Source organism: Chionomys nivalis, chromosome 23 (assembly GCF_950005125.1).
Source record: "Chionomys nivalis chromosome 23, mChiNiv1.1, whole genome shotgun sequence".
Classification (NCBI taxonomy): domain Eukaryota; kingdom Metazoa; phylum Chordata; class Mammalia; order Rodentia; family Cricetidae; genus Chionomys; species Chionomys nivalis.
In genome coordinates, this window is record NC_080108.1 from 238,397 (window position 1) to 263,156 (window position 24,760).

Sequence of the window (24,760 nt, forward strand, 5' to 3'; positions counted from 1 at the left end):
GTCTGCCTCTGTCTCCCAAATATTGGAATTAAAGGTGTGTGCCACCATGGCCTGATTGACCTCTAGTGACTTAGCTTTGCCCTTTTGATCTTTAGGCAAGCTTTATTTATTAAAACATAAGTAAAATACCACTACAGTCCTAGCTTGTCTATAATTTATTATAGACCAGGCTGGCCTCAAGCTCACAGAGATCCACCTACCTCTGAATCCTGAGAGCTGGGGTACATCACCACATCGTATAAAACTACTTAGTGTCTACAGAGAAGGCTTTTCCTACCTGTTCTAATACTGAGAAGTCACTAAAAAAAACAGCCTACCTGGTCACCTATACGAGCTGGACACCTTAAGAGAATTTAGGCTGCATTCGTGTTTGTCTAAGTAAGGAACAGTCCAAGTAAGGCTGTCAATCCAAACTTTGCTTTAATTGAAAGGTACTATTTGAAAAACACAAACATGATTATTCAAGTGGACAGAGTTTTTAAATCTCAGTAGTTGGAAGTTTTGTTAAATACTTGGCAATTTCACAGTTAAGATATATTATCTCATTCTTATTTTAAAACAGTCATTGACCGTGAAACAGTAGTTCCCCTGACACACAATTTAGTGTGTATCAACACAACTTAGAAGTTCAGCAAAGACCATCTTAAATTGTCCTTGCTGTCAAGATCATACAATTAAGGACAGAGACTGTATCTTTAGATTTGCTGCTATTTCTTAGTTCTGGGCTCATAACTTTTATTAACTTTGAATTTTACTAAGATTTCAAAGAGATGATGAATCAAAATGTGACTAAACAAATAAATACAACCCTGGTTTTCCTTTCAGTCAGCACCTATTCTGAAAGATTTACAGAAGATTTAAAAAAAAAAAATACTTGAGAGGCTATGACAGGAGGACCTCAAGTACAATGTCAACCTGCCTGAGGTCTACAGGGAGAGCCTGTCTCAGAAAAATAAAACCATTTATGTATACACCTTTCCATCTCTCATTTTCCTTGGGAAGAGATCATATGTCATAAGAAAAAAAATACTGAAATCTATCTGATCAGAAATCAATAAAAACAGTTCTTTTTTACAAAATAATTTTTGCTGTGTATAGTGGAGAAAAGATCCGCCATAAATTGCAGGGATAATCTGTTGAAAGGTAAGTTTATGCATATAGATGCATGTAATACATGTACATATTACATATATACGCATATGTCATATCAAGGTCATTCACTACTTCTACTGTATTTCCACTTTGACTTTGTTCTCATCACCTGAAGCTTGACTGGTTTGACACAGGGAACACCAGCACTGGACATCTTTCTTCTCAGAACCTCAATCATTCCTGGCAGGAAAGGCATGACCTCAAAATTGCCTTGTTGATCTTTAGATAGCTTGCACAGATTCCTTCCTAGACTGTGGCTTGAGTTCAGTCCCCAACCTGATGTCTAATGTATCATCACTGTTCTCAACAGTACCATCCCCACTAGGAGACAACTGTAATTTCAAAAGTCAGGGTCATCCAATGTGACACGCTGAAGGTAGCACATATTTAATTTTCAGTTTCGTGATCTGCTCTGAGTTCCTGAGTAACTGCGGTCACTCCGGCTAACAATCCCTATTCTTCTGGTCAGCGTGGGTTACTGATTTAACGAAGTCCTATACTACCCTTTCAACATTTCAGGTTCTTCGTTCGGGATATATGTATATCCTTTCCTCCTACTCCAAATCCTACTACCACACATAATTTATCATTATCATAAAAGACACTCTTAATTTTGTTGTTCTCCTATCCGTAGCTATTAATCCTCATTTTGACTCATTTATGAACCCACGAGCACTATTTCCTTTAAATTCTTCAAAAAAAAAAAAATCCCTCTTTTAACTTTCTAGTCCCCTGAATATTCTTCTGTTACGTCCTCTTTTGTTTTGTTTATCGGGTGCGGATGTAGGTCTCAGAAGTCCTTTCGCCCTTTTATGCTTTCCTCAACCTTGGACAGATAAAGTTACCTCTCTTCTTGCGACCACGGCCGCCCCCAGGCCCTTGGCCTTTCCGTTGTTTCATGCCGAGTCCGGGCCCTTCGAGACCACCTCAACGCAGGTGCCAGCTCCTAAGCTGTTAGCTCCCGCCATGCCTTCCCACGGCGCCTGCGTTCCCCGGCAACGGGCGCCGCTGGGAAGCCTGGGACGCAGGAAGAAGCAACTCTTTCTCCAACAGTTCCCGCAAAGCGGTGCCAAGGGAAAGCGCCAATACACTTTCCAGCTAGTAGACTACAACACCCAGAATGCTTTGCTTCCCTACCTTTGCGAGGTTGCGCCAGGGCACCAGCAGTTGCGCAAGCGTAAAGAGATGCACAATTTGAGGACTTCATTGTCCAGCATGCATTGTCTTCAGGAGGACTCCTTTTTCCGGCGAGGGATAGCAAGTTCTCTGATAGGACTCTAAGTGAACCGCAGACTCCGTTACCCAGTTTCCTTTGTGCGAAGGCTGTTGCGCACTTCCGGTGGAAGCGCCGAGGCGAGGGGACGGGGTTTACCGATCCAGTGGGCGGTAGGCGGCGCTGCCGGTGTCTGGGTGCTGTCCAAAGGCGACTAGGCGTCGTTAGAGGAGTGAGCTGTGACCGGTTGTGCTGCACGTATCGTGGGACAGAGCTTCGGACACTGTTGTCGACGTGTGGTCTCCCCTTGATGTCGGCCCTCGAAAAAAGCATGCACCTCGGCCGACTACCCTCTCGCCCTCCTCTGCCCGGCAGCGGGAGCAGTCAGAGCGGAGCCAAGATGCGGATGGGGTACGTGACTTGTACCTCTCTCCCAGGAGACCAGGCCCAGGCCATTGGAGAATGGTGTCTGGGCGTTCGGAGTACCAGGGGAAGGGACGCTGTGAATTGGAGGAAATGCTGGCGTTGGCCTGGAGATGCTTAGATGGAGTAGGAGGTAGATTCGGGGACTAGGTGAGGCGCTAAGGGAATAGACATTGGAGGACGGATAACATTGTTGGAGAGAGAGAGGTATAAGGACAAGGTTGAGAAAGATGGAAGGATAATTTAAGAGATGACGGGCAGCAACTCCTGAAGTGATGAGATTGGAGATAGAGTGAAATCTACCATAGTTGAGGGGAATAGGGAACGACTGAGAGAAAAGTTGAGGGGAACTGGTGGGTCAAGTAAGTTGTCCAGGAGTAAGAAGGCTTTCACCTGAGGGGTATAGAAAAATGTCTGAGGTAGAAACGAAGGAGTGGAAGGTTCTAGAAAAAGTTCCCAGAAGTGTGAGAGTCGGAATCAGAAAATGAGGGGGGTGAACTAGAAAGCTTGGGGAATAGGCCTAAGGAGAATTAGAAAACATGGCCAGGAGACTGTTAAAGGGAGTGAGCCAAGAAGCTAGCGAAATAGGTGGGGTGTGATGAAAAGGGCAGCTGAATTTGGAAGAGTGACCATTGATATCCAGAGACTGAGAAAGGGAGTAACTAGGATTAGGGTTGTTAAATGGAAGCACTGGGGAGGTAGAATCTGGGAAGCTTCAAGAGAAAGATTTGGGCAGTTGTTTGGCTTTTTTTTTTTTTTTTTTTTTTTGATTTGTTTTTTGTAAGCAAATGGAAACTGAGGGAAACTATGTACTGGTCTAAAGATTCAGAGTCAGTGAAGCACTGGGTGTAGCCACCTAAGAGTAATATGGGGGGGGGCAGTTCGTTGGAAAAGGGAGTAGTGTGTGAGAGAGATTTTAAAAAACATTTATTCCTATCTGTGGTTTTGAGGATGGAACCCAGAACTAGACAGTTGCCAAATCACTGAGCTACACTTCCAACTTAACAGCTGAGTTCATGAGAGAAGCTTTGGAAATTTAGGTCCTTGGGAGGCCTGTGCCAAGTTACAGGAAACTTGACTGCTGGAGGAAGCATGATAGTTGAACATACTAAAGAGAGTTGCTAGAAAGTAGAGAGAATTGAATAGCCATTGGATCATTTACACGGTTACTGATTATAAAAGGAAAAGAGGTATATGTTGTACTTGGAATTCAAGTGATAAACTGGTAGATTTTCCTGGGGCAAGGATTACCAAAGAGATACATTCAGTTCCAAAGAAGTAGTGTGTCCAAAAACTGCTCAAAAGATAACAGGCGTAGATGTACTGTGAAGGTTGATTTTTTTTTTTTTGGAATGGAGAGAAAGAAAATTCTGCAAAGTGTGTGTGTGTGTGTGTGTGTGTGTGAGGGAGGGAGGGAGGGAGGGAGAAGGAGGGAGGGAGAGGGAGAGAGAATGGTTGGGAAAATCAGAATCAAGACACCTATATAGAAAAAAGAAAACACTTTTGACTGAAGATAGAATAAGGGAAGCACACTAGAAGGGGAAATGAAAGGCTTGTTACAAGATAAAGTAAAGGTTGATCATGAAAAGACAAAGATTGAGCTTTTAACGTGAATAAAGGAGTTTGGAAGCTGACCACCATTATTTTGGGAATTATCCTTAAAATTAATATAAAATTAATGTAATAATTATTCTTGGTGTGTGTTTTTTGTTTTGTTTTGTTTTTTTGAGGCATGGTCTCAATGTATAGCCAAGCCTAACTTTTAATTCATGATTGTCCTGCCACACCTGGCTTAATATCTATTTTCCTAACTACAATTCCATCTTTTAGTATACTGGTCTTCATCTGTACAAATATATCTAAATGCTAGTTTCTAAAAACAGTTTTATGTGCTTCAGGTAAGTGTAAGTAGACCTCAGCTCCTTGCTGTATCAAAATAAATTTTCTGAAAATTAAGAATTGGTGGACAATACCAAGAGAAAAATCTGTTCATTAAAGGATTTTATCTTTTTTTTTTTTTCCTTTTTTTTTTTGGTTTTTCGAGACAGGGTTTCTTTGTAGCTTTGGGGCCTGTCCTGGAACTAGCTCTTGTAGACCAGGCTGGTCTCGAACTCAAAGAGATCCACCTGCCTCTGCCTCCCGAGTGCTAGGATTAAAGGTGTGTGTCACCACCACCGGGCCAATTTATACTTTTAAAATCGATGCTTTGGTTTTATTGATTTAGGTCATTGCTTATTCTAGAAAATATAATGCTTTAGAAAGATTCTCATTCATATTCATTCTCTCTCTCTCTCTGTCTCTCTCTCTCTGTGTCTCTGTCTCTGTCTCTCTCTCTCTCGATGGTTTTGCTTATAGCCCAGGTTGGCCTGGAATTGATCCTCCTACCTCAACCACCTATGTACTAAGATTACAGGTGTATGCCACCAAACCCTGCAGAGCAATGCTTTGTGGTCATGGTGTTAGGAAGAGAAGAACAGATGTTGATGAATTATATGTAGTCTTCAAGTACTATTTTCCTTTTCTGCTTCCTTGTCGGTACATAGCATTTTAATAGTAAAGGAGACTCTTTATCTTAAAATCATAAAGCTGAAAGAAAACTTAGAAACTGCCCCATTTTACCACTGTGTCTTGTGGATGAGGAACCTGAGAGTCCTGGAAGTCTGTATTTTTGCTGTAAAGTAGACTCAAAGGCAGAGGAAGTATTTTATTTAAAGTAAATGTGGAAACCAAGTTTCAGCTATTCCTGTTACTAAATAAGGTGCACTTAAAAGTTAATTGATAGGACTCTAGGTAGTACAATTAGGTGTCTAGATAGATACCTATTGATTTAATTCATGGTTATCACCCAGCTTGTGCTTAATTTGTGTATGTTGTCACTCTAAGATTCCTCTTTATTAGTCCTCATTTGACAAAACTCATTTCTTTCTGTTTCAAAGCATCCTTTTTTATTTCTCCTTCTACTTGCTTTTTACTTAGCACTTTTCTCTGCCTTGGTTTGACGGACACAGGGTCTTACTGGGTAGTCCTGGCTGGCCTGGAACGCACTATTTGTAGACCAGGCTGATCTTGAACTTGAAGGATCCTCCTGTATTTGCCACCCCCCCAAGTGCTGGGATTGTAAACATTGACCCCCACATCTAACTGTTTTTTTGTTTGTTTTTGTTTTTTGCAATAGGGTCTCAGGCCGGCTCAAATTCTAGGCAGTCCTCTTTCTTTAGCTCCCTAGTTCTGGGATTAGAAGTGTTTACCATAACTCTCTTGCCTCATTTTCACTAAACTTTATGTACATTTGTTCTGATTTTATGAATTCCAAGTTTATGAACTTTCTTGAGTTTCCATCATTTGGTTTTTAAAATTGTACTTGGAAGTTCCAGTATATTAATGGATATTATAGTAATAACAGTTAATTTAAAAAATGTTTTGCATTGTCATCACAACTTTTTTATGTTATTTGGTTTAATCTATTTACAGCCCTACAAAATAGACCCTTCCCCACTTACGGCTAAGAGAATTTTGTATCAGATCAAAAGTCACCCAACTAGCATGTGGTAGAACTGGCTTCAGCTGTTAGGATCCATTCGTTTTTCAAGTACAGCAGTGCTGCTCTTGGGTGAGGACTGAAATCCTGGTGGTATAATCCCTTAATAGATGCTCTTGGGTAACACCGTCATGTAGTTGTTTGAATTTATTACAGCTTTTGAAGCTACTCTCATTAAATTGGATTGGGTCCTTACTTGCCTTGCAACCCTGTTATACTTGGGGAGTATCTCTTAAAACTGCTGGAGTGCACACCATTTCCATCGGAAAGACTATAGGTAGTAAAGCTATTCATTATTCAACTTGTTTATGCTTTATCAGTGGTTCTGCTTTTAAAATATTATGTGGATGTGTGTGGGTATACATATGAATGCAAGTCCCCGTGGTGGCACAAGAGGGCTTCAGATCCCCTAGAGCTAGAGTTACAAGTGGTTGTAGGCTACCCAATGTGGATGCTGGGATCTGAACTCCCATCTGTCGTAAGAGCAAGAAGTGCTCTTACCTGCTAAGCCATCTCTCCAGCCCCAATACTATTTATTTTAAAATACTGCTAATGAGGGCATCTGAAAAGCAGCACTGCCTTGATTGAAGTGGCTGACTGCAATTAAACTTTAGTATTAGCCTCTGCTGCAGAATTCCTTGTCAAGTTTGTGAAGTTCGTGCCTCATCAGTAACTCTCCAAGTTACTCCAAGATCTTCAAGTCTATTAAACCTATTTATATTTGAGACATTAGCTTAAAATTTGAAACTTGTATTTCTTTTTTCTTATTCTCTCAGGATAGAAGTTTTCTCCCTCTCCTCTTGCCTTGGTTGACTGTATAATTTTCTTCATTTGGTTATCTCCTGATAGGAACCACACTTTGTGACTGTTTGGCCCTTGTAGATATAGCACTTACCCATTATCTGACATAATCATTGCTAATCTACCTCTTCCTCAAGAACTTCTTTAGGATGGATTTTTTTTTTCAGAGTTTGCTATGATACCTTTAAAAAAATAACTTCATATTTATTAATTTACTTTATATATGCATACACATGTGGAAGGTTAGAGACCCACTTACAAGACGGGAGCTCCCCTTCCACACTGTGGGTCCTGGGAAAGAGCTCAGGTCAGCAGACTAAGTAGAAGATACTTTCCCTGGTGAGCCATCACCAGCCCTCTCTGATAATTTAAGTGATGGCCATTGATAGAGAGACCTCATCCTAAGAATAATTCCTTCCCCACTGGTACCTTGAAGATGGTATAACCAGAGCTGTATTTTCTACTTTCTTTGAAAGTTTGTTAAACTTCATGGAGTAATAGAATTTGTACTTTAGTTCAACAGATTGTAGGTACTACAGTAGGAGTGTCCATAAAACATTCTATAAGATCTATAAGTATAAGCTCATGCTTGTTACTGTTCGGTCTCTTTAGTGTAAGGATCCATTCCTGATTATCGTTTTTAAATTAACTAATTTATTTATTTTGAGATAGAGTTTCTCTGTGTAGCCTTGGGTGTCCTAGAACTGGCTCTGTAAATCAGTCTGGCCTCACCTCAACCTTAGAGACCTGCCTGCCAAGTATCTTTTCTTCTTTAATTCCCCTAACCCAAAAGCAAGTCCATACAAGATAGTACTTATCTATTAGCAGTTACCTCTACACTAGCTTCACTTTATAGTACTATTAGTTATCTGTGCACTGGCTTCACTTTATATTACTATCTATGAGCAGTTATCTGTGCACTGGCTTCACTTTATAGTACTATTAGTTATCTGTGCACTGGCTTCACTTTATAGTACTATCTATGAGCAGTTATCTGTGCACTGGCTTCACTTTATAGAACTATTAGTTATCTGTGCACTGGCTTCACTTTATAGAATTATTAGTTATCTGTGCACTGGCTTCACTTTATAGGATCATTTTTTTCTGTCTTTACCCTATTCATCTCTTGTTCTCTGACTGAAAACTATTTTGTAAGGAGGTGCCACCTACACACTGGTGACTCTGCCAAGTTTAGGGACTAGATCAAGCTGTACACTTTTAAATGGAAGCATCAGAAGCTCTTCATAATTATCTCAGACAATGGCATTAGCACTTTATTTATTGGTTGATGGTGAGTATTGAACTCATGCTGCATGCATTCCAATTAAGTTCCTTTCCTCTGAGCTACACGACCAGTCCACTGAAGGCGTTTGCATGTGCCAACTGCTACCTTTATTTTGCTTGTGGTCTCTTTTCCTTCACTTTATGAAGTCCTACTCTTATGAAGCTCTTTGAGACTACTCCAGCGTTTTGTTTTTCTCTCCCTCCACTTGAGCATCTATAACATGGTTGTCATTTCCACTCACTTGCTAATTTTTGTGTGTTAGTAGTTGGTTTTGTTCTTTTTCATTGTTACTGTGTCAACCTTATGTGTGGTAAATTAATGCAAGTTGATTGTTAACGCTTACAAAATTCAAACTCCTGGAGTGCAAAGGGCTTTCTTTCCTTCCATAGTAACAAGTTAAATAAATACTTTTATAAATTTGGTGAATGCATAACATTCATTTCAAATGAATCCAAAGGTTTTGCTGATCAGTGCAGCTTCCTATTCTGTCCTGCTGCCTTGTGGCATCTGTCAGTTATACATGGGGTCAGCAATTTTTCCATGAAGGGCCTCAGAATGTCTGTCACAGACCTTGAGCTCTTCTGATGTAGGGTGAAAGAAACCATTCAGTGGATGGATTTGTGCGCCAATAATACTATATTTGTAAACAATGTGGTTTGAGTATCAACTGCTGTTCTTTGCTCTTGTTACTTTTGAACAACTGAATTGGAATCCAAAGCAACTTCCAACCTTGACCATAGGCAGTGGTGGCTCCTGCCTTTAATCCCAGCACTAGGGAGGCAGAAACAGCCAGATCTCTCTGTTCGAGGCCAGCCTGGTCTACAAGAGCTAGTTCCAGGACAGTCAGGGCTGTTACACAGAGAAACCCTGTCTTGAAAAACAAAAAAGAAACGAGTGGAATCCCGACCTTGATCATAAAATTTTCATATGCCATTAAGCAGTATCTCTCTCTCTCTTCCTATCTTTCGGACATCACTCACAGCTCAACTTGCCCACAAACTTGGTTCTCAACTCATTTCAGTACCATTAGTTCAGTACTACTATCTTGTAGAAGAAAGAAGATAGATTTCAAAAAGTAAAATAGGGTTCCTCTCTTGGCTTCACTAATTAGCAATAATGAGAGCAATCTTCACTTGTTTTCTTAAATTGTATAAATCTAGTTTTACTCAGTTCTGAAGAGAAAATCAGATTCTGTAAGTGCAGACTCACTATTTAAGGTGTAACAGTTTAATAGAACTTTGATGTTTACTATTGATCCTCCTGCCTCAGCCTCTCCAGTGCTGTAATCACAGGTGTGTGCCATAACATCTGGTTCAATAATCACAGTTTTAAATCCCACTTCTGTTATGTCTGTTGCCCTTTCTCCCCATTTAAATTCAGAGTGGACAGTGCTAAACTGTTCGAGAAAATGCCATGTTTTCATTGTCTCTGTGTTGCTTGTTTCACCAGCAAATGTGAGTTCCAACTACATAACCATTTTAAAGCAAGTAAGTAAAATACAAAGGGAGTTTATACTTCAATAAGCAAATCAATCACAATTTTGTTTTTAGGAGAATAAAGAAAATATTGTTTATACAAAGCCCAATCAGTTGTCAAATGAACCTTTAAGATAAAGGGTTACCAATGAAATAGTGTCATAATACTTTATCACTTAGAATTCATTTCCTATTTGGGAATAAAAATTTCATACTTTATGTCAGCTCTGTTGGAGTGGTCATATTTCACTTATGAGTGCATGCAGAAAGGGAAAGGGGAGCAAAATAAAACACAGTGCTTCTGACACATTTTCATATTTAGTCTTCACTCTTGTGAATCACTCTGACCAATATAGTTTTCTGCGCTTCACAGGAACATTGGCCATGGAGCATGTCTTAAAACCAGACAGCAGCCCACACGCCAGCATCATGCTTATGTAAAATCATCTTACCTTTGACATCTATTGCTGACCTCATTTGACTGCACAGTTAGCCTTCAAAGCATTCAGTTCTCAGGGTTAGAAGACATTTCACATTAGTCTCCAGGATTTTCTCCCAAGTTCTCAACACCTATCTTGAAATTTCTGGTTTTGCTGTTCACTCTCAATAGGCAGTCCCAATCCAATTAGGACTTTTCCTTGGCTACCTTCATTATTAAAACATTGCTGTCTTAAATATGAAAATGAATGTTCCAGAATTGTTGGAGTAAAGACGTTTCTGTTAGATTGCATTACACTGTTTATAGTAATTCTACATGTAAGCCGCCTGTCTTAGGGTTTTTATTGATATGGTGAGGCACCATGACCACAGCAACTTTTATAAAGAAAACATTTAACTGAGGTTAGCTTACTTACAGTTTCAGAGGTTTAGTCTATTATCATCATGGTGGGGAACATGGCTGCATGTAGGCGTACATGGTGCTGGAGCAGAGAGTCTTACATCTTGCAGGCCAAAGAAAGTTGACTGAGACACTGGATGGTATCCTGAGCATAGGCAATCTCAAAGCCCACTCCCACAGTGGCACACTTCCTCAAACAAGTGTTTCACTTATTGTGACATACCTGCTCCAACAAAGCCACACTTATTGATAGTGCCACCCCCTATAAGATTATGGGGCCAATTACATTCAAACTACCACATTCCATTCCCTGACCCCATAAGCTTATAACAATAACATAATGTAAAATTCATTTAGTCCAACATCAAAAGTCCACATAGTCTATCACAGTCTCAACGATGTTTAAAAGTTCAAAGTTTCTTCTGAGGTTCATGCAATCTCTTAACTGTAAGCCCCCGTAAAATAAAAATTTTTTTAAAAGATACATATAATGACACTGGATATTACAATTCCAAAATTAGGGAAGGGAGCACAGTGATGAAATACTGGACCACAGCAAGACTAAAACCAACTAGGCAAACTCCATTCTGCATCTTCATGTTTAATGTTGAAATGCTCTTCAGATCTCCAACTTTTTTTCAGCTTTGTTAACTGCAACACACTTCTTTCTTTTTGGCTGGTTCCACTCCTTGTTATCAGCTCTCATCAGCAGGTACCCAAAGTCTCTGTCATCTCTAACTTCTTGGGGTAATTACTCCAAGGTTATCCAGGCTTCCGCTTCATAACTTCATGCAATAGCCTCTCTAGGCCTCACACCCCTGACTTATGCCTGGCCTCAGCAGCTTTATTCCATCACTCCTTTCTTCTGTCCTTAACTCTAAATCCAGGACCATGTGACCAAAAGATGCCAAATTTGGCTGCTTGCTGAGGCTGGAACGTGGTCCTCTTGCTTAATTACATCTTCACCAGCTTTCTCTTTTCCTTCACTGCCTAATCTTGGCTGTCCTTGAACTTGCTGTGTAGACCAGCTGGCCTCAAATTCAGAGATCCTCCAGCCTCTGCCTTCCCACTGCCGGGATTAAAGGTGTGCCCCACCCACCCATCCAGCTCTAAGTTTTTCTTTAGTTCCTTTTCACAAGTTGGAAAGTCAGCTGGGTGGATCTTGCTCTGAGGTCACCACACTCTTATTCTATTTCTTAATCTGTTTATATCCTTGAACACAGGATTTAGCTCTATTCTACTTCCTGGTGCTCTATTTCTCCTCAAAATTTACATTGTGTAGTTTACACTGCTCAGCCTATGTTTTTTCATTATAAATCTATTAGAGTTACCACTAATATCCACATAACAGAGTCTATACTAGACTGTTTTAAGATTTCTTCTGCCACCGGGTAGTGGTGGTACAGTAGTGGTGCACGCCTTTAATCTCAGCATTAGAGGGAGGTAGAGGCTGACTGAGCTCTGTGAGTTCAAGGCCAGCTTGGTCTACAGTGTGAGGTCCAGGACAGGGTCCAAAGCTACACACAGAAACCCTGTCTCAAAAAACTAAACAAACAAACAGATGAATAAATAAATAAGATTTCTTCTGCCAGTGGAATTAATCCAAAACTCTTCACTTTGGCCTCAGCAGACTTTCTGGACAAGGACAAAAAACAGCCACTTTCTTCACCAGACTATCACAAGATCAGTCTCTAGGCCAACATACTAACATTCTTCTCCTAAGATCTCTTGTTCCCCACAGTTCATCAAATCACATTCCGCACAGCTGTCTTCCGGGCTCCTACTAGCATGGCCCATTAAGCAGCAGTTAAAGCATTCCACTGCTTTCCTAACCCAAACTTCCAAAGTTCTCATTACTCCAAAGCATAGTCAGGCCTATCACAGCAGTACTCCACTCCTGGTACCAGCTTTGTCTTAGGGTTTTTTATCCTATACTACCTCAGTTCCTACTCAAAACAGTATGAGGCTGACTTTCTACAGTGTAAGAAAACAGAGCCACAGTTATGCCAGTAATGTAGTGAGGCCACGTAGGTCATTCTAGTTCATTGAAAATATATGTTCATCCTTTTAAATTTTTGGTAAAGGAGGTAGTGACTATGTTGTCCTCATGTTTGGTGACTAGTGAAACAAAGATAAGTCTTTTCCCCTAAATTAAAGTGGAAGCCTTGATTATCAGACATATGAAGTCTGACTCATCAGGCTGGAATTTCTGTGTATTAAGTGTCTTATGTGAAAATGATTTTCAGTGAAGTACAGTTTCACTTACTTGCTTGAAGCCACAATGTTTAAGTACTCCTGCTGTACATACCCTGTGTTGTCTAAATGCAAGACTGTGTATAAACCACTGTCATTTCCACTTTTGAGCTCCACAATGCGTGCGTGGAATCTATATAATTTAATATTCTCATCAACAACAACACAGAATTAAGAATAGGACTTAGGATTTTCACAGGTGCAGTATATCAGTATTTATGATGGAATTCTTTTTAAGTGCCTCCTACGTTATCTTTCTGGGAGTAGCCCTAGGTAAGCCGGGGAGAGAGAGATCCTTGCTTCTTCCTTCTTGCTCCATTCTCCTGCTTTGTCTCTCCATTATCATTTCAGTCACAAACCTTTGCTCTCTATCTTGAGCCTTGCTGAAAGGTACTCTGCCTCCTGCTACCCTTCCTTCCCTACAGTAGGGACAGGTTCTCTTTTACATCTTCCTGACAGGTTCTGGGCTTTATTGCCAGCTTTGATGATTTCAAGAATAGAGCCTAATATTATTTCGAGGACAGTGTGGAGAACTGATAAGACAATGAGCTGAGAGTCTAACTCGTCTGCTTTCTGTGGTTTTAGAGAAGGTGTTTAACTTCCCTTTGTCTTAGTCTTGTCAGTTTTAAAAGTAAGAAAGTTGTTGTAGACATTGTGTGCTTATCTTTGTTGTCCCCCCTCCCCAAGCCTGTCTAACTCTTACTCAATTGTAGTAAATTGTAGTAATTTGGAAAAAGGAATAAAATCAAGTTAAGGAAGATAGAATACCAACAAGATTTAGGAAGATAGAAAACAAATGGAAGAATAGTAAGCCATTTAGAAGAGAAAAACCAAAGACAATTTGTAGGCGAATGAAAGCAACACGCTAATTTGTATTGCAGTCCCATAAAGGGGCATATGCCAAGGAATTGTGTAGCTGGACTATATGGTAGATTGATTTGTATCTTTTTGAGGGTTCTCCATACTGATTTCCAGAGTGACTATACCAGTTTGTAGTCCCACTAACAGTGAATGAAAATTCCCCCCCCCCCATCATCCCTCCATTGTTTATTGTCAGTTTTGTTGATCGCGCCACCCTGATTGGGACTAGATGAAATCGCCAAGTTGTTTTGATTTGCATTTCCCTAATTGCTAAGGTTACCAAACATTTTTTACTTATTTTGTAACCACTGTAACATCTCATACGATGGGAATGCTATAGACGTGGTCATGCTGCACTGTAGGATGACAAGGGCTTGTTTCCCTAAATATTAGAAGCACCTGTAACTGAAATCAGTAAAGAAAGAAGCTGCAGGCATGAACAACTGTCATTCTCTTGAATATATCTAGAAAACAGTGTAGAAACAAAGAACAGAAAAGGAGCAAAGAGCTACAAAAGCCTCATAGCAAATGTACGGTCCAAACATTTAGAGGAGGGACAGGGTGGATACTCCACCCGTAATCTTTAGGCACAGATTCATGAAGCATGGCCAGGTCTGTAGTATTTCCACTAGCTCTGCTTAATCTGTTAAAAACAGACCATTTATTTTTAATTATTTCATTCTTGATGTCATTTTTTTAAATTTTCTACTATTTAAATATACAAAACAGCCTGTATTTTGGTAATTTCAGTATGCAAAATCTTTATTGACTTGTTTCGTCATGTGTTTCATGCTTTTTTGTTGGATGTAGCCTTTTGCTTTGGCAGTTTCCCTCTGTCTCTGGTTCTGGGTCCAGATTGAAGGTTACCTATAATCACTGCTCAGAGCTTGTACCTGAGGAAATTGTGACTAAAAATCTTTTAATTATTGGAAATGAAATGTAAACTAAGATAACCAGACTTCAGAGCCATGCTATTGTCATGAAATGTACTTAACTATCCACTCTGAAAGTAGTAGTTGTATGGAAACTTCTTATAGATGTTCAGTAATCACAGCGTCTATGGGAGAGACTGTTCTGACCTCTGTTGTTTTTGAGAGTCAGGTAATGTTTGTTTCTGTACTGAGCTGATTCTTTTCCTTACTCTTGTACTATAGGCTAGGTTAGGTTAGTTTAGTTTTGTAGTGTCTCATTTTCTTTACTGGAAACCTTACTAGGTTTAAGTAAAGGGGATTGTATTTATTAGCCTCCAAGCCATTTAATAGTAGTAATAATGGATATATACTTAGACACCAAGCTCAGTGTTATACTTGCTTTGGCTCATTTCATTGTGTCAACAGATGGTAATTATTGATGTGTCAGGTTCTGTGAATGCATGGGGAATGTTCTTCCTCTCAGGGATCTCACATTGGTGCCAAGTTGGACTAACTGGAGAACTATGGCAAATATAGAACTAAAATATTTTTAGAAAAATGTATAAATAGAGCAAGCTAGTTTGAGAGTAATGAGTAGTAAGAAGACTATAATCCTCATACCAGCCTGTGTACAGCCCCATCAGACATGAAAAGGCTTGGCTTGTAGAAATTAAATGATACGTTTAATGTCACACAGGAAACACAGAATTGGATTATAAAAATAAATCTGTTAGGTAACAAATGAAAAATGATTACAGGTTTAACAAATTATATATATTTTTGTTTTGTTTTTTGAGATGGGGTTTCTCTGTAGCTTTTGGAGCCTGTCCTGGAACTAGCTCTTTTAGACCAGACTGGCCTTGAACTCACGAGATCCACCTGCCTAGCCTCCCTAATGCTGGGATTAAAGGTGTGTGCCACCACCGCTCGGCTTTAACAAATAGTTTTAAAAAGTACATTATTTTGTCATTTTTTTTCTCTTTTCTCTAGGAACAGGTTGTTGGAGGTCTATGGCTCTCGATACAGTTGCAGATAGGTTTCCTGGAGCAGTAGGATTGCACATGCACTGGACCTGCATTGCGATTTTCATGGAGTGTCCCTAGCGCTTATCAGATCTGAATGTCCATGAATTAGGCAGAAGCCAGATTTACTTTGTGTACTAGACTGAAGTTTGTTCCTCTCTGCCAAGAGAATAGCAGGAAATAGAAATTGTTTATTCATTTTGTTAGGCTTAAAATACATTTTATTTTGATGTAAATTAATTTGTACACACTGACCTATCAAAGTTTTTATTGAATGAATACATTTTATTTTAAAGTTTAATTTAACCCTTTTATACTTTTGAAAACCTTTGTTACTTCAGAATTCTCAATTGATACATTGAAAAGCTCAGCAATTCATTTTAAAAATTAGTACTAAAAAGGCCTGTATGGGTTGTAATGGCATAATACATAAAATAAGAATCTAAAACTGTGTGTGCCTGCACATATGTGTGGAAGCCAGAGATCGGTGTCAAGTGTCTTCCTTAACTTCTCTCCACCTTATTCTTGGAGACAATGTTTTTTACTAAACCTGGAGCTCACTGTTTCAGTTTTTGGTTGGCTGGTGGGTTCTTATGATCCACCTATTACCACCCCACTGTTGCTGGGGTTACAGACATGTACCACTGCTCCAGCCTTTACATGAAATCAGGTCAGCATGCTTGCCCAGCAGGCAGTTTACCCATTGAACCATGTCCCCAGACCTAAAACTTTTCTTAAAAAAAAATACAAAACCCAAACTACATCTCAAATGGAAAGTGTTCTGGCCTAACTAGAAGAAAAAGAATAAAACAAGTTTCTTGTTACCTATTTCATGCTAATATTGTTTACTAAACCAACTGAGGTCTGGAGCATATAAATAATCATGTGTTAAAAGGCAGCTAGCAGAGATGTGCTAGGAATCTCCATGGGTAAGAGCAGCAGTCTAGAACCACTGACTCCATAGCCAGGTAGGCTCATGTATGTAGTTGGTATAACATGGAACCTTGCTTTGTGTTTGACTTTTTTTAAATAGAGGGAATTAGGAGTGAAGAATCCTAGAATAACTTAATTTTACAAAGTAATTTCTCTTTAACTGATGCCTGGCATTGGCACAAGTGGTCATATTTAGACTCTGAAAATGAAGCCTCTGATAATGTGCAATAAGACCGTATAAGTGTAAATGAGAATAGAGATAAGATAGCTGAGAGAGATAGCATGGGGTGACTTGAAGCATTGGAGAATAAAGAAACTGGACTTTAATCCTGTTACTGTTACTTTCTAGCCATGTGATCTTGGTCACTTTACATCTCTAAATATTTTTTGAGCCCTGAAATGGGATAAGAACAACTATGTTTTGTAAGGATTAAAAAGAATCATTCTAGTAAAGAACTTGGCTTGCTGACTCACCGTTGTGCACAGTAAAAACATTGGGTGCTTTCACTACAATGGTAGTTCTTTTACTACTTTAGTACAGGTATCACAGCTTACACTTGGAATGGTAGACTCTGTTTGTTACCTGTGATATGTTTGGCAGGTCGTGTTCTGGTTGTGAAGTTAGCATAAGCATCCTTGTGTTTGTGAGAGATTAAGGAGTTAGATGTCTCTAGGGTTCCCATGCGAATGCCTACATAACCCCAAATAAAACAAACTGGCCAGGACTGAAGTTAAAACTTCAACAAAGGCCCTCTTACAATTAGAAGATAAACCTGTCCATTCGCTCAGCAACTGCCAGCTGCTTGGTATGTAAGGAGCTGTTGGCCGTTGGTGTCTGCTGAGAGAGGGAGAGCCAGTTTTCTTGAAGGATATGATACCTATTGAGTTGACCCTACTCTGATGAAAGACCACACATTCAAGAGGATATGGGCAGTACCAATTGTACTCATGGTTTTAAGAAAAGGTTGGGGGGGATAGATACAAGTTGGGTGAGTTAGGGAAGTGGGAGAGAATTAGGAGGAGTGGGGAGGAGTGATATTCAAACTATAGTTTAAAATTCTCAGAGAACTAATAAAAATATTTATTATTTTTCTTAGTCACTACAGCACATGACAGAAAGATCTTGATTAATTTGACATTTTACACGAGTTGTAGAAGGTATGATGCTTGTCTTGGTTTTTGTTGTTATTTCTGAGATAGGGCCTCATGTAGCCAACAATAACCTTGAACTCCTCTTTGTCCTCTTGCCTTCACCTCTCAAGTCTGGGATTACAAGCTTGTCATTATTTTGTTTGAGATAGGGTCTTACTATGTAGCTCTGGCTATCCTGGAACTCACTATGTAGAGCAGGCTGGACTCGAACTAATAGACATCTGCTTGCCTCTGCCTCCCAAATGCTGTAGGAGGAGGCCAAGTATCACACTTGATACTTGGAGATACTATATATCCATGTATAAACAATTTTGTTATTAAGGACTGTCCTTTTTAGAATTAAGCATTATTTCTGTTTGCTGCAAATTAATCCCCTACTGATAGATATTATCAGTTAGGTTATAAGTTATATATATTTAGGTTCTTTTCAGCGCTTCTCTGTTATGATAAGTATTCCATTGACTAGATGAATCATATTGCTGCTTGTGCAGACTTTCCTAGAAGTTCTAGACACGGTGTCATCAGTTTGTCTTCTCTGAAGGTTGCCTTTGGCTGACTGGGAAATGAAAAGGAACATGAAAAAGTGTGAGATTAGAGATGTGGAAAAACAGTAGTGACTAAGAATAATTAGAATAGGAGTGAGCCTATATATTAGGGTCAATGATGAAAGTAGATTTCATGGTATACATAGGTAGCCAGGGTTTATCCATAATTAAAATTTAATAATGATTTTATTGTTTAAAATATTTTGTGGTTTATTTTGTTGTTATTTTGTTTTGTTTGAGATAGGGTCTTACTATGTAGTTCTGGCTATCCTGGAACTCACTATGTAGAGCAGGCTGGCCTCGAACTAATAGAGATCTGCTTGCCTCTGCCTCCCAAATGCTGTAGGAGGAGGCCACTTGTTCATCCCAGCCACCTAGAACCAAAATAACCACACAGAAACTATATTATTTAAAACACTACATGGCCCATTAGCTCTAGCTTCTTATTGGCTAACTTGTACGTCTTAATTTAACCCATTTCTAATAATCTGTGTATCACCACATGGCTGTGGCTTACCCGCAAGATTCCAACCGGTGTCTATCTTTGGCAGGTCTAAATGGCTTCTCTCTGACTCCACCCTTCTTCCAGCATTCGGTTTAGTTCCCCCACCCCACCCAACCCCCTGCCAAGCTCTGTTCCTATAGCTTGCTATAGGCCCAAAGCAGTTCCTTTATTAACCAATGATATTCACAACATACAGAGGGGAATCCCACATCACACCACCACACCTGGCATTGTATAAAATCTTAATGTTTCTTAATCTATTTGGACTTACTTAAATATTATACATGGTGCTTTCTGAATTCCGTGTGTCTTTATGAGAAAACAGTCACTATTTTCAATTTGGATTTATAGTTAACTATCTATTGACCAAGGTTTTGCCTTCTTATCCATAATAACTGTTATTTGAAACAGCTCTCTCTCTTTTCTTCCTCTCCTTAGCCCTGGACGGAAGCGGGACTTTTCCCCTGTCCCATGGAGTCAGTACTTTGAGTCAATGGAAGATGTGGAAGTGGAAAACGAAACTGGCAAGGATATATCCGCTCAAAGAGACGGCCTCAGTCTAAGGCCGAGGTGCTAAGTCACGTGGGGAGCTCCTAAGTGCTCTTTGTTCTGCTGTTTCCATCTGTCTCCCACCAGTCCTTTACATAGCATGAAATGCTACCTGTAAGCCTTTTGCAGAATCCTTTTTGAGTGCAGTTGTCTGACAAAGGAAGGGATTTAAGATTAAATTCCTGAACATAATACTCTGAGTCTAGCAAATTGAAGTAACTGAGTTTCTAGAAACCAAGTACTGAGCCCTCTTGAAAAAAGAAGGCATACTTAGAGCATGCTTCAAAACAGCCTTGATACCTCAGAAACATCCACAAAAGTTTCTTTAAGTCCGCAGTTTTCACTGTTATCTTTAACTGTTCATACACTTTTCGAGTTTACAAGAGTGGTTCCGAGGGTCCAGTCCTGCTGCTTCTCCATGGAGGAGGCCACTCTGCCCTTTCCTGGGCAGTGTTCACGGTAAGTTTTTTGTATTAGAAGCTGGTGTGTTGAGTGATTGTTTTCTCTCAGATAGACTTGACTAGTTCTTCCCGTGCTCATTTATTGCTTCGGAAGAAGGTTAGGAGAGAATAATTTGCAGAGCTTTAGCATTGTGTGCTCAGGATCCCCTGTTCTTTAAGCCAGAGGTTCTTGTAATATTTTGTATATATATGCACTGGGGCCAGAGGTATGGAATTTGTACTCTGTCAACAATGGGGAGTCTTTATCTCAGTAATTTACGTATTAGATGAGCAGACATTTTATTTCCGATGCCTTAGATTATGTCTCTCACTTTGTTTTCTTCAGTGCCCCCATGGTACCTTGCCCATGGAAATATTTCGATTGTTTGATAATTTCATACATGAGAGCAATGTCTCTTGGTTATATCAAACCTAAATCCATCATACTATTCTTTAAACCCTTCCAATACTTCCACCTTCATGTCTTCTTATTTAATTTATTTATTTATTAAGTATACAGTATTCTGCCAGCATGTATGCCTGCAGGCCAGAAGTGGGCACCAGATCTCATTATAAATGGTTGTGAGTTACCCATGTGGTTGCTGGGAATTGAACTCAGGACCTCTGTAAGAGCAACCATTGCTCTTAACCTCTGAGCCTCCATCTTCTTACTTTTTTAAGTAACCCATTGAGCCTAGTTAGTGTAGATTGTGTGTGCATGGAAGTGGGACCATCCACAGGAACATATATAACCTAGTAATGGCCACATCCTGGACGAAAAATGACTCCCCTCCCCTAACAGCCATCAGTCGCCAATAGCTCCTTAGCTAGGGGTGAATCCTCGTGAACCCCTCTCTCATCCATGTTGGAATATTAACTGTCTTTTTAAAGTATGCTTTATTTTATTTTACTTTAAAAAAATTGTGTGTATGCACAGTTGCATGCACGTTAAAATTTAGGAAATAGCACTTGGCTTGTAGTACTTGGGTCTATAGTACTCAATATGGGCTAATATGAATACTGCCCTTTGTAAATCTTGCACACATCTTTGACTGGAGAATAAGGCATCCAACATGCAAGGACTTCTAAGAAAGATACTAGCAACACCTTTGTAGAAAATGAAGTGATCTCCTTGTGTGTTGAGCAAATATACACACTTCTCTGTTTGCCACTGAAAAAAAACCAGGTACCTAGAGCCAAAGGGTCATTAATTACAACCCTAAGTATTTCACTTTGTTCCCAAAGGCAGGAATAATTGGGATTCAGTATTAAATCCTTGGCACTAAAGGATTTGACTTTTGTTTGATGTTTCCTTCTCTTATGATTTGCCTGATGAAACCAAGCTTTCTCATGTCTCTAGACCAGTGCTGCCTAGTAGATCTAATGTAAATAATTTTTTCTAGTAGATATATTGCATAGGTTTAAAAAGCATAGGTGAAATCATTTTAAAGAATATTTTGTTTGAATCATTGTATTCAAAATGATATATCTTGATCATCTTAACAGGTAATCAATATAAAAATTATTGACATGGATTAGTTCTTTTTTCTTATCACCATAACAAAGTACCACATATGAGGTGATTTATAAAAGTTTGGTTCATAATTATTTTATCAGGGGGGTTCTTTTGTAATTGAAAATTTTTTCTTGTTTAATATACTTTGATCATGCTTTTTACTTCTCCCAATTCTTCTCAGATCCTCCCTACTTCCCCATCAATCCAATTTTATGTTCTTTTTTTTTCTCTTTCAAAAGCAAAAATATGGAATAAAAACAAAACGAGAACTCACAAAAATGAAAAAAATCAAAACAAACAAACAAAATATCAGTAAGTCAAAAAAATGCCCTAACAAAGCAAAATTATACAAAAATGCCATTGAGTTTGGTTTATGTTGGCTAACTATTCCTGGGCATGGAACCTGCCCCGAAGTATGGTTGATATACCCCGTGAGATTCAATTGGAGAAAAGTGATTTTTCCCTTTGCCAGAGGGTATCAATTATAGATAGCTTCTTGGATAGATGTGGAACCCCATGTTCACCTCCCCTCTCAGTGCTGGAACCCCATCTGTGCAGTCCTGTGTGTGCTGCCATGGTCTCTGTGCGTTCATATGTGCATCACCTGTTTGTTTACCTCCTCCCTAGGAGGGCTTTGATGAAGATATCCCATTTAGGACTGAGTGTTCTCATCTACTGCAAAAGCAGCTGTATGGGTATGGCGGTACGCCATTGGGAGTCATTTTATTGCTGTGTTCCTTTAGCAGAATAATAGTAATAGGTTTTTCACTAGGCCCGGGATCTATCTAGCTCCTGGACACTTTGCCAGTGTCAGATATGGGTTCCATTTCATAGGGTGGACCTTAGATCCAGTCAGAAAGTGGTTGGTTACTCCTGTAACATTTGTGCTACTATTGTACCAGTATGTCTTGTAGGCGATTCACTGTTGTAGGTCACAGGGTTTTTAACTGCGAGATACTGATGATTATCTGTTTCCTCTGGTATTGTGCAGAGAGCACCTTCCAGTACCATGAATGCTAGTCAGTAGGAATGAAGCTTCTCTTGTCTGTGTTCAATGATAAGTGTTGTCTTCAATGATAGGGCCTTATTATCATCAGATTGTAAAGAACAATCAGTAACCTTTGGGAGTTTCCATGGGGTAACTTTGGCCAACGACTTAACAAAATGTAACCCATTCCTGGCACTGTAGGTTTTACTGGCTGGCATAAGATGTCTAGTTGGGATGTTGTCTTCCCCTATTATTTGGTGACTCCATTTAGATTTTTTTCACATATGTATATTTTAGGAAACTTCTACAGTGGTAGGTTCCCGTGTGACTTTTCAAATGGCCTTGAGTGTTAGTTGTCCCTCTTCATTTTCTCTCCCATTCCCTCCATATCTTATCCTCCCATTTTCCCCTTTGTCTCTCTGTAACATTATTGTCTATTTCCTCTTCCTTGGAGATCCTCTCCTCCCACCTAGTCCTTTACTAAGTACTTAACCTCTGTGGTTATTTGGATTGTAGCATGCACATCAAAAGCTTAAAATTTAACATTCACACATAAAAAACATACAATTTGTCTTTTTGGATCTGATTATTTCATTCATGGTGACCCCTCCCCCAAAGATCTATCCATTTACCTGTAATTTTTTTTTTCTTTTGAGACAGGGTTTCTCTGTGTAGCCCTGGCTGTTCTGGAACTAGCTTTGTAGACCAGTCTGGCCTCAAACTCAGAGATCTGCTTGCCTCTGCCTCCTGAGTGCTGGGATTAAAAGTGTATGCCATCACCGCCCAGCTACCTGTGAATTTCATAATTTAATTTTTCTTAGCAGTTGACTAATATTCCATTATACAAATGTGCCACATTGTCATTATCCATCCATCTGTTGACGAACATCTAGGCTGTTTCCAGTTTCTGGCAGTTATGAATAGAGCAGGAGTGAACATGGTTGAGAAGTATCTCTGTAATAAAATGTAGAGTGTTTTGGATATATGCCAAGAGTAATATAGCTGAATCTCGAGGTAGATCGATTCCCAGCTTCCTGTAAAACTGCCGCACTGATTTCCATAGAGGTTATGTTTTCAGGAGCAATTAAGTATTCCCTTTCCCTCATCCTCATCAGCATATGCTGTCATTTGTTTTATTGATCTTGGCCAGTCTGACTGATGGAAGATGAAGTCTCAAAGTAGTTGTAATTTACACTTATGATGGCTGAGGATGTTGTGTTCCATCTTTTGAGAACTGTCTGCTGCTTAGTCTGTACCCTGTTTTAAAATGTGTTGTTTGTTTTCTTGAAGTTCAGGTTTTTTAGTTGTAGGTGCTAATCCTATCAGATGTATAATTGGTAAAGACCTTTACCCATCCTGTGGCTGCCACTTTGTCTGAATGATGGTGTTCTCATCTTCTCGAGGTCCCATTCATTAATTGTCTTAGCGTGAGAACACTGTTGGTGTTATGTTCAAAAAGTCCTTTCCTGTGCCAGTGAGTTCAAGCCTATTTCCCACTTCCTCTTCTATCAGATTCAGGGCATCTGGCTTTATGTTGATGGCCTTGATCCATTTGGACTTGAGTTTTGTTCAGGGTGAAAAATATGGATCTATTTGCTTTCTTCTACATGCAAAAATCCAGTTTGACCTGTACCGTTTGTTGAAGATACTGTCTTTTCTCCAGTGTGTATTTTTGGCTTCGAAAAATTAAGTATTCACAGGAACTTTTGTCTGGGACTTCAGTTTGATTCCATTGATCAGTGTGTCTGCTTTTATGCCAGTGCCATGCTATTTTTATTACTGTAGCTTTATAATACAACCGGAGGATCATGAGTTTGAGAGCCTTGTTTACTTAGCAAGACCCTATCTCTTCTAAATAAATAAAGCTATCATATAATTCAATCATCAGCCTCCTCCCTCAAGATCCCTTCCTTACCATTTTCTAAGGGATGTGTCCCTAAACACTATCAATAGTTTTAGCCTAATTCTTCATTATAGAGATTAAAGGTTGACTTGTGAAGCTTTGTGGGGAAGGGAACCCTCAAACCACATCTGAGCCATAGCAATATGTGTTACATTCCTTATTATACTATTTTATAAATCCAGTATGTAGTATACAGAGCACACCTCACTAGAGGCAAAGATCATAGCTTGTTTATGTCTGGTATGTCATGCATACTTAAGGAATGTTTTGTTCTTGAGTTTGTAAGAGCACTGGTATGTGTTGTGATGCAGCTACACAGGTATGATCAGTGTGTGTCATCAATAAGTTAGGTGATAGGATTCTGGAGAACAGACATCCCTTTGTTATTCTGGACGTCTTCATATAATATCTGTCATAGAGTTGATGTTTAGTACTCCTTTTTTGAATATGTTGGTAT

The 24,760-nt window shown here is 39.4% G+C and overlaps 2 protein-coding genes across 3 annotated transcripts in view; one reads left to right on the forward strand and one right to left on the reverse strand.

Annotated features, from left to right (window-relative positions):
- The window catches only part of C2cd3 (C2 domain containing 3 centriole elongation regulator), a 90,159-nt gene extending 87,921 nt beyond the window's left edge, over positions 1 to 2,238 (reverse strand). For both annotated transcript variants that reach the window (XM_057755861.1, XM_057755858.1), the window contains exon 1: positions 1,998 to 2,238. In XM_057755861.1, the coding sequence (XP_057611844.1) occupies positions 1,998 to 2,052 (55 nt within the window). In that variant the 5' untranslated portion in view covers positions 2,053 to 2,238. The remainder of the gene's footprint in view (positions 1 to 1,997) is intronic.
- A 262-nt stretch (positions 2,239 to 2,500) lies between these two features.
- The window catches only part of Ppme1 (protein phosphatase methylesterase 1), a 43,788-nt gene continuing 21,528 nt past the window's right edge, over positions 2,501 to 24,760 (forward strand). Inside the window, exons 1-3 of the mRNA XM_057756514.1 lie at positions 2,501 to 2,776; positions 19,346 to 19,439; positions 19,823 to 19,915. Of these exons, the coding sequence (XP_057612497.1) occupies positions 2,676 to 2,776; positions 19,346 to 19,439; positions 19,823 to 19,915 (288 nt within the window). The 5' untranslated portion in view covers positions 2,501 to 2,675. The remainder of the gene's footprint in view (positions 2,777 to 19,345; positions 19,440 to 19,822; positions 19,916 to 24,760) is intronic.